At 42.3% G+C, this 9,237-nt stretch overlaps 1 protein-coding gene across 1 annotated transcript in view; it reads left to right on the top strand.

The window, feature by feature from the left end:
• The first annotated feature begins 2,256 nt into the window (after positions 1 to 2,256).
• ncapd3 (non-SMC condensin II complex, subunit D3) overlaps positions 2,257 to 9,237 on the top strand; it is a 51,393-nt gene continuing 44,412 nt past the window's right edge. The window contains exons 1-5 of the mRNA XM_083764386.1: positions 2,257 to 2,324; positions 4,217 to 4,404; positions 5,799 to 5,964; positions 7,611 to 7,780; positions 8,995 to 9,162. Of these exons, the coding sequence (XP_083620512.1) occupies positions 2,273 to 2,324; positions 4,217 to 4,404; positions 5,799 to 5,964; positions 7,611 to 7,780; positions 8,995 to 9,162 (744 nt within the window). The 5' untranslated portion in view covers positions 2,257 to 2,272. The remainder of the gene's footprint in view (positions 2,325 to 4,216; positions 4,405 to 5,798; positions 5,965 to 7,610; positions 7,781 to 8,994; positions 9,163 to 9,237) is intronic.

Below are 9,237 nucleotides of genomic sequence, written 5' to 3'. Positions count from 1 at the left end.
GAAATCATCTCTCTTATCATGATATGATGACTCGCTGTATGGCTGTAGTGCATGTGTGTATGTGTGTGAGCTGCTGTACTACCTAAATAACTCATTTTTAGGGGTTAGGGCATTGTAAAAACGCTAAAATAATAAAATAAAGGTTGGCCAAGCAGTCGCACCCCCCAGCGTCAATTTCAAGCTCCGCCTATGACTGGGTCATGAGGGAAACAACCGCGGAGAGGAGAAATGGAATTCAGTGGACAATGTGGGAACAGCTGGACGATCTTGATTTGGCGGATGACATAGCCCTCCTTTCACATACACATACACAGATGCAAGAGAAAACAGACAGACTCTCACAAACTGCAATACAACTCGGTCTCACTCCCAAAATAGCAAAAACACAGTTGATCAAGATCCATGCCAAAACCACCAATCCTATCCGTATGAACAACACTGCCCTAGAGGAGGTAGAAGCTTTTACCTACCTATAGGCAGTGTTGTGGACACCACCGGAGGGACAGACGCTGACATAAAAAGCAAAACCAACAAGGCTAGAGTGGTGTTCAACATGCTCAGGAGGATCTGGAGCTCAAAGAACATCTCCATCAACACCAAAATGCGCATCTTCAACTCCAGTGTGAAACAGGTGCTTCTGTATGGAGCCGAGACCTGGAGGACAACAACACTTACAACACACAGGCTGCAAACATTTACAAACACATGCCTCAGGAGAATCCTCCACATCTGGTGGAGGGACAAAGTAAGCAATGTGGACCTGTGGAAAAGAACAAGCCAGGACCCCATTGATTTACAGATCCGAAAAAGAAAGTGGAGTTGGATTGGCCACACCCTCAGAAAACCTGCGACAAACATCACCAGACAAGCCCTGAAATGGAACCACCAAGGAAAAAGGAAACGAAGTCGCCCCAGGAACAGCTGGAGAAGAAGTATCGAGGCAGAAATGGCAGAGAGAGGGCTTAACTGGGGAGATCTCGAAAGAACGGCTAAAAACCGAGTGAAATGGAGGACATTTGTCAACGGCCTATGCACCCTAGAGGAGCAACGGGCTTAAGTCAAGTAAGTCACTACAGTATAAGAGGTTGAAACTGCTGCTTTTGTGTATAGGCAATAGGCATACTATTTTAAACTAGAAAGCAGTTCCTGTAGAAACTGCGTGGGCTCGCATACAATGCAATGTATAAAGTTATTGCTGTGTCAAGTTTGAAACTTGGGGACCGGAGTAATAGTGTTCCCATTGGTGGTCTAAATTTTGTAATATTGTACACAAAAGTAGAAAATGTATTAAAGCTGAAGTAAAAGTTAAAAAATAGTATGAAAATTTGTAAAAACTATAGTTTAAGCATAAATAACTGCATAAAGCGGAATAAAGTATGTGGAAGTAGTATGATGCCCAAAAAGTGGCAGAATAAAGTAAGTAAAGTTATAACTGTGTCTACTAATGATTTGTAATGTATGAATAATGCTTTACAATGTATTCTTGATTAATTAAGAAAAGGTAAAAAGAAAAATAAATACATCAATGGATATGAAAGCATGAATGAGCAGAAATTGTATTAAATAGCATACTTTTACATTTAAAAGAAAGGGTCAAATAGGTAACAGTGACATGTACCAATACATGCATACTGACACCACACACACGCACACGCACACGCACACACACACACACACACACACACACACACACACACACACACACACACACACACACACACACACACACACACACACACACACACCACACACACGCACACACACACACACACACACACACACACACACACACACACACACACACACACACACACACACACACACACACACACACACACACACACACACACACACACACACACACACACACACACACACACTCTCACTCACTCACTCACTCACTTAAATCAAAACGTGTCAATGCGCAATTTTCTTTTCAACCAGTAGGTGACGCAGAAGGATCTTGGAAACCAACCGAGAAGCGCGATGGTTAGATCCCATCCATGCATGCGAATGGGTAGTTGATCTCCTTGGCAACCGTCTGAGAGCCAATCGCGGCTCTAAGCGGCCGTCCGTCCGGACCATGGGATAAAGAAAGACATGTTGCCTGATTCGTTGTTTCCCTCCTGCGTCGAAATTTGCCGATCTACAAGTTCACAACGCTCCGTGCGGCAACCTGGCCTCAACGCGTTGTGGGTTTTTATATCTGCCATTTTCGGCGATATACTTCGCTCTCTCTTTGGCGGCCAGTGGCGGGACGATTCAAAACAACATGGAGGTTATAAGGGCGCTGGAGTTTCTGAAGTTGCGAGAGCTGCCAGAAGGTACAAATTAAATACAACAACGACTCGTATTATTCTCTAAGGTCGACGTTTATACAAATGTAATGCCATTTGAGGCATTTATTCCTCGTTATTTTTCGGGTCTTGTCATTCTTGGTAATGTTTTCCTTAGCATTAGCACAATAGCACTGCAGGGTAGCTTTTATTTAATACGTTGATTTAATCACTTATTACAGTTTTTACAAGACACATTTTATGAAACGCAAATTTTTTTCAAAACTGGATTGTAATTGTAATGTCATAAACATGTACGGACTGAGGTAGCCCCTCTCGGAACCCTACGTAAAGTTAGTGTAAACAAACTGTACGTAGGGACGGGTTCCGAGGGGCTAGGACTGAGGGAACGTACGGGGGCTAGGCTTATCATAAACACTACTATTGTTCCACTCTGAGGAGATGAATTCAAAACACTGATACCAGAATGTATAGAGCAGGGGTACTCAACTGGCGGACCGCGGTCCGCGACCGGACCGCGGACCACCTCTTTGCGGACCACCCCAAAAAAAAAAAAAAAAAACTTTTTTTTTTTTTTTTTTTTTTAAGTTAATAATATAAATAACATCAGATGGTACATTTCTCATGTGAAATTGCTGCAAAGGCCCCCAAAATGTCCCCCAAGGGCCTCCAAAATTCTGGCGCGCGCTATGCGCGCGCGCAGTGTGGCCTGCCAGGGCGTATAACTCCCGGCCTGATTTGGAGTTCCACTCCGGGCCTGCACTCTGCACCCCATTATTGGTTGGGTGGAAGGGGATCTGATTTGTATAAGCTTGGCTTGACCATACTAAACGGGCATAGAGCCCCGCTCTCCGAAGGACGCCGCGCATGGGACCGGACCTCGGTCTTATTCAAAAAGAAATTGTGGACCTTCATCATTTCTAGTTGAGGACCCCTGGTATAGAGGTTTAAATGCAACCCTTTGACTCTGACTTTGCAGTTTGTTTTTCCAGTACAGGTTGAAAACTAGCTCGTACTTGACAGTCATCACGATTCAATTCTTCAGGGCTAGTTAAAAACATGACGGGATAAAATAACACAACTGCAGTTAATCAGATTATTAAACCGCTCTAAATTATATATTTTGGTTGAAAGAGTAAAATAGATTCCATAGTAATTATTGCTATAGGCATAGTGTTTTTTTTTCTCCGGCGCTATCACTGTTGTGATGAATTGAATATGAAGGACCCCCAATGGAAACAAGCCACATGCTTTCTTTGGTTTTAAATCCTGAACTGTGCTTTCCTGTGTGTTTTCTTTTTACAAACTGTTAAAGGAATCAAGCAATGTGTAAATTATGTTAGTTTGTTTACAAATTCTGTACTTTTGCCCCTCCACACCAAACCTCTTCGCAGGAAATGGCCAATCTACAAGTTGACAAGTCCTCTTGTAGATCGTCTATTTTTGGTGGATGTACCCTCCATAATGGGGACGCAAAGAAAAAAATAATCATTATTTAGAAAGTAAAGTTTCTATCACACAAAGATTTGGCACCCCCCCCCTGTAGTAACTCTCAGAGGACCTTTAGTGGCATGGGAAAACATGTGAGCAATAATTGTCAAATTGGAATAAAAACAGTTTTTAAGAAAACGGGGGAAGTATGCACAGTTGCAGGAGCAGCATTGTATTCAACCGAGCTATGTCGCATTGCGTTGTTTCTCTCTATCATTCTATACAAATTATAGGAGCAATGCCTTTGCAGTCACTTTTGGGATAATTGGCAGAATTATTTTTTCCTCTAAACTAACAGGTCCGTTTGGTTCCATTTGTACACTGTAATTATCAGTTATGATGGTACTAGTAGGGGGCAGGGCAGTTTTTGTGCTGTTCAGGCGACTGAGGATGATGATGATGATGAATGTGTCTGGTGTGTTGTCCAGTGTGGGTGGACACTCTCTGGGACCTGGACTTCACAGAGTCGGCCACTCTGGATGCAGGCCTGGAGGAGGACATTGTGGCCAGTGGACTGCCCGCATTTCGAAGCCTCTACAAGGCTTTACTGGTCCAGGTTGCTGATGATGAAGGCAGCACTGCAGCTGCTGCAGCCACTGATGATGCTGCTGCCCAGGTTAGTCTCATGACATGGATCACAATTATTACATACATTAATAACAATTATCACAACGTGTCCCATGCAACGCGGTGTGAGCTTGTATAAAAAGTTAATAAAGTTATTAAATATGTCAGCCATTAAGTTTGTATATTTAGTTTATTCTTTGTCATATGCCCTGTGCTACTTCAACACCTACACTTCTTATTACATTTATGTACGGTTTTCTTTGGTCTTAAAACTACCTGTGCACCTTTTGTGCACAAAGCCAAACGGAAATGCAATTTGTATTCATATGTTCCAGACAGTGTTCAAAGAGACAAAAAGACAATGAAATCGTTAATCACACATTTTTGAGTGACTATCGTCATGTGAAATGTCACAATAAGTGTGACAGCCTGTAATACAACGGGATGCACACACAGATTAGACACACCAACGGACCGACATGCGGTCGAACATGCGTCGCTTCCGCGCTTGCGGTTAGGTCTCTGGTTTAAAGGGATAGTTTAAACCAAAGTTGTATGAAATACTTGCCTTTAATATAGTGGTTACAACTGTATTAATTGATTGCCCGAGTCCCGTGGTGGGAGTTCTGCTCTGGTTTTAGTGAATATTAAGTAGTTCTGGTCATTTTGTGCAGGACACTGGGGGCCACACAGTAAAAGTTAATTAATCCACAAAACGAACGTAATTTGTATTGTTGACCTATTTCTAAAATATTAGCGCAACTTTCGTTCAACTTTGACCCCTCCATCACATGGAACTATTTTTTGGGCGTAGTGATATGGACACAAAAAACATAGTTCTGTGTGATAGAGGGGTAAAAAAATAACGAAAGTTGCAGTAATATTTTAGAAATAGGTCAACAATACAAATAATGTTAGTTTTGTGGATTCATTTACCTTTACTGCGTGGCCCCCAGTGCCCCCCACAAAATGACCGGAACTACTTGATATTTCACCAAAACCAGAGCAGAACTCCCACCACGGGACTCTGGCAATCAATTAATACAGTTGCATGCAAGTATTTCATACAGCTTAAGTTAAAAAAATCTGAACTATCCCTTTAAGGGTTAGGTTGGAGGGTTTGAGGTAGGTTGTCGGTCTTCAGCTAACCCCCCCCACACACACACACACGCATAATTCAAGTTCACAAATCTTGCTGCTGTGTTTGCACATTGTTGTACTTTCGCCCAGCAGATATGGGAGTTTTTTTTGTCATTGGTCACGTTTTCAAAATCTGTGTGTGGTTGTAATCTGTGGGAAGTATGTGTCTCTGATGTCTTGGTACAATGGACAGATGTTTAGGACGTGTAGCTCACACACACACAAAAACCTGGTGAATAAATCCATAATATTTGAGGACTCTATGTATCACAAGCTCTAATCATTGACTACATTGCGTTGCAGACTAGTATGTGGGTGTTGTTCAGGGAGAACGGCGTCTCCGTCAAGTCGTTGGTAGCGGTCCTGGGCTACCTGGTCCTGGGAGGAAAAGGGAAGAACGCCAGCGTCCAACAGAGGCGCTTGGCGCTCCATGCCGCCTCCCACTACCTGCTGCTGCTGGCTGTTCATGGTGAGTGTCGACTATAGTCGGCCTGTCGCAATTATTGATCGCCTAATTATTTTTTACAGTCATCGGTTTCATGTTGAAAAATCATTAAAACAGTTTAAGAGCCATAAACGTCAAGACGTCTAATTGCCAATTATGTACCGGATGCCACGGACGACAAGACGTCTTCCCTTGGGATTTTTTTATTTTATTTTATTATCATTTTTTTTTATCCATATTTTGAAAATTCCTCTAATCTGGTGTACAGGTGATGACATGCACATTACATGCATAATATAATTACAAATTATTTATTTCTTTATAATGGGAGAATTGGCACTCAAAGCCTAAACTGGTGACCACCAGGTGGCGCTGAAAGAGATTTATAATATTTTTCAAAAGTGGTGGATCTACAAGCTCAAACTTGTTGAGCTTGTAGATCAGCTATTTCCACTATTCATGCCCCCCCCCCCCCAAACCCCAAGTATAAAGTTATTACATTTATGCAATTATTTGTCATATCTGCCCCGTGCACCTTTTTGTTTGCAAAGCCAAACAACATAAATGTAATTTCTATTTATAATCAACAACAGAAATGCAATCACATCTTTAATCGCAATTATTATTTGTGTGACAAGTAAAGGCTCATACATGGTCTGGATTTTCGGTGGTGAGGTGACCACCGAACTACAACATGACGTCACGAGCCGCGGCAAAGAGCAAACCGTTCCAGCCCTTCTCTGTTTTTTACTCGCCACCGCTCAACGTTATTTCAGGTGGTCAGCTCACCACCGGAGCGGTGGTCACCTCACCACCGGAAATCCAGACTATGAATAGGCCTTAAAGCTTCATAATAGTGATGACAGCCCTAGTGTGAATGCAGTGGTCTGGTCTACGCTGCCAGGTACCCAGCCATCATTCACAGCTGCATTCACTGAACCCCAAATTGTTCCCGATGTGCTGGTTGGTACATTGCATGGCTTCCACCGCAATCAGTGTATGAATGTGTGTGTGTGTGAATGTAATGCACCAATCTATGTAAAGCACCTTGGATAAAGGCGCTATATAAATATAAATGCACCATTTACAGCTCCTGGTTTATTTTACAATTCCCGTTGGAAAATGGTGCGACTGTGGCTGTTGGCATGGATTACAAGTCGCCGTCATGGCAGTCATTGCTTTGTCATTTTGTATAAGATAAACGAGTATTAGACTGGGTGTGAACTAGCATACTTTTTCAAAAGCATCTTCTTCCATAAAACCCCCAGTGGTCTGAGATATTTCACAAAAGCAAAGCCTCAACCAGCAAGTTCGAAAATATCCAGTCTACAAGCTCGCAACGCAGCACTTTGTAGCGTATTTTGAGCGTGCGACACAACTAAGACACCGATGGGGATGCATACTTAGTCTAGACTAGTAGTCATTGGTTAGACATGGGTTAAGGTTATAGGTTTAGGTGTGCTGCCCCGTGGGAGGTTAGGTTTAGGGTGAGGGTTTGAGATGGGTTGTACTTGTCTGTTGTAGGACTAATGACTGGTCTAACCAATGACTAGTCTAAACCAAAAACTGTCTAAACTAAGTACTGCACCCGTCCGATGCACAATGAATTACTTGTCTTCTTACAGTATAACTCAACCTGTATAGTAATACATAAATTGTGTGGGTGGCAGGGAGCATCGGCAACAAGGCCTTCCACCAGGTGCTGTTTGATACCTGTGCAGACATCTGGTCTCACTGCTGGCCTCAGGACTCCACCAAGAAACGCAAGAAAGAAGCGCTGAAGAGCTCCCAGTCGGCTCCCAGTCAACGACACAAGGCTACCAGGAGAGACCAGGAAGAGGTCGGTACATGGTAGATGCCTCCTCAGTAGGAGGCTTGATTTTTTATATATATTAAAATAAAATGCAAATACTTATACTGTATATATTGTATGTATCACCCAGTCTGAGTTATTTATACTTTTGTGTAAACTTCTTGTCATGTGATACTATAGTGTTTGAATACTTGTGTGTATTGATTGAATGCTTTATTAGACAGTAATGTACGGCGAGGTACAGTCAGACATTTGAGCTGAAAGGATAGGGGCACTGGTTTCCATTGTTCCCAACCAAAGGGTGAATTCATATGTATTTATTTTTAAATGGGATTAGAAGAACATTACATTTAAAAGCAATAACTTGAGACTCCTGTTATGGAACACTTTTGATTACTATGTGAAATGGAGATTTTCTTTTTAACACATGCTGTATGAAAAAAAGGCAGATGGATCCATGGGTATATGAATAACAAACTTAATGAAAATGACACACTATGCGATTGTTATTTGGCTTTAACCCATGTTGGGCGGGAACCCCTTTTGGTGTTTTAAACATTGTTATAATTTAGCTATTGAAAAAAATAGCAGATCTACAAGCTCATAGCGCGCCACCGAGTGGCGCGCTACGAGCTTGTAGGTCTGCTATTTTTTTAATTTCAACCTTTATTTAGTTCTCGGAGAACACACTGAGGGCTGAGACCCTCTTTTTCAGTGGTGCCGAGATTACAACAATGTACATTGGGACACACACACACACACACACACACACACACACACACACACACACACACACACACACACACACACACACACACACATAAAACAAGAAAACAACAAGAAAACAAAACATAGATAAAAAGAGTAAAATTACTGGTAATAATAAGGGAACATTTGCATAGTGCTCAATTAAAACAGGTACAGTTGATATTTACCAGCGTTGATATGTCAAGTTGAAAGCGATATAGAGAAGGAAGAGATCTGTATTTTAGTGAAGTCTGTAAGGTGTTCCAAGTGTGTGGGGCAGCAGCGCACTTGAAGGCAGATTTTCCAGATGTAGTGGAGGCATGTATGGTCTCAAGCATCAAATATTCTTGAGAGCGTGTATGATAAGAAGTGGTTTTCCATTTTAAAAGATAATTTAAATAAGAAGGTAAGTTCCCAATTAGATGTAGAAGACATTTTTAGAATCTGATCTCAGGTCAGAATGGGTTAATGTGTGTGTGTGTGTGTCCATGCAGGCGGACGAGGAGGAGGACGAGGAGCAGGAGGAGGAGGAGGTGCACATCTCCGTCCAGGAGCTGGTGAAGATCAGGGACGGTGTGGTCCTGCTGATGCAGAGCCTCCTCAGACTGCTGCACAGGTTCTCCCTCAAAGACCGAGAGCAGAGCGCCATCCACTGTACACAGGTATATGGGTATAGCCGATGACTGCTCTCACTATAAATGACCCATTCTGACCTCAGATCAGGTTCTAAAAAATGT

Source organism: Protomyctophum parallelum, assembly GCF_964188405.1.
Source record: "Protomyctophum parallelum genome assembly, chromosome: 5".
NCBI lineage: Eukaryota > Metazoa > Chordata > Actinopteri > Myctophiformes > Myctophidae > Protomyctophum > Protomyctophum parallelum.
The sequence above is the reverse complement of the archived record's forward strand: the minus strand, read 5'-3'. Positions and strand labels throughout refer to the sequence as shown.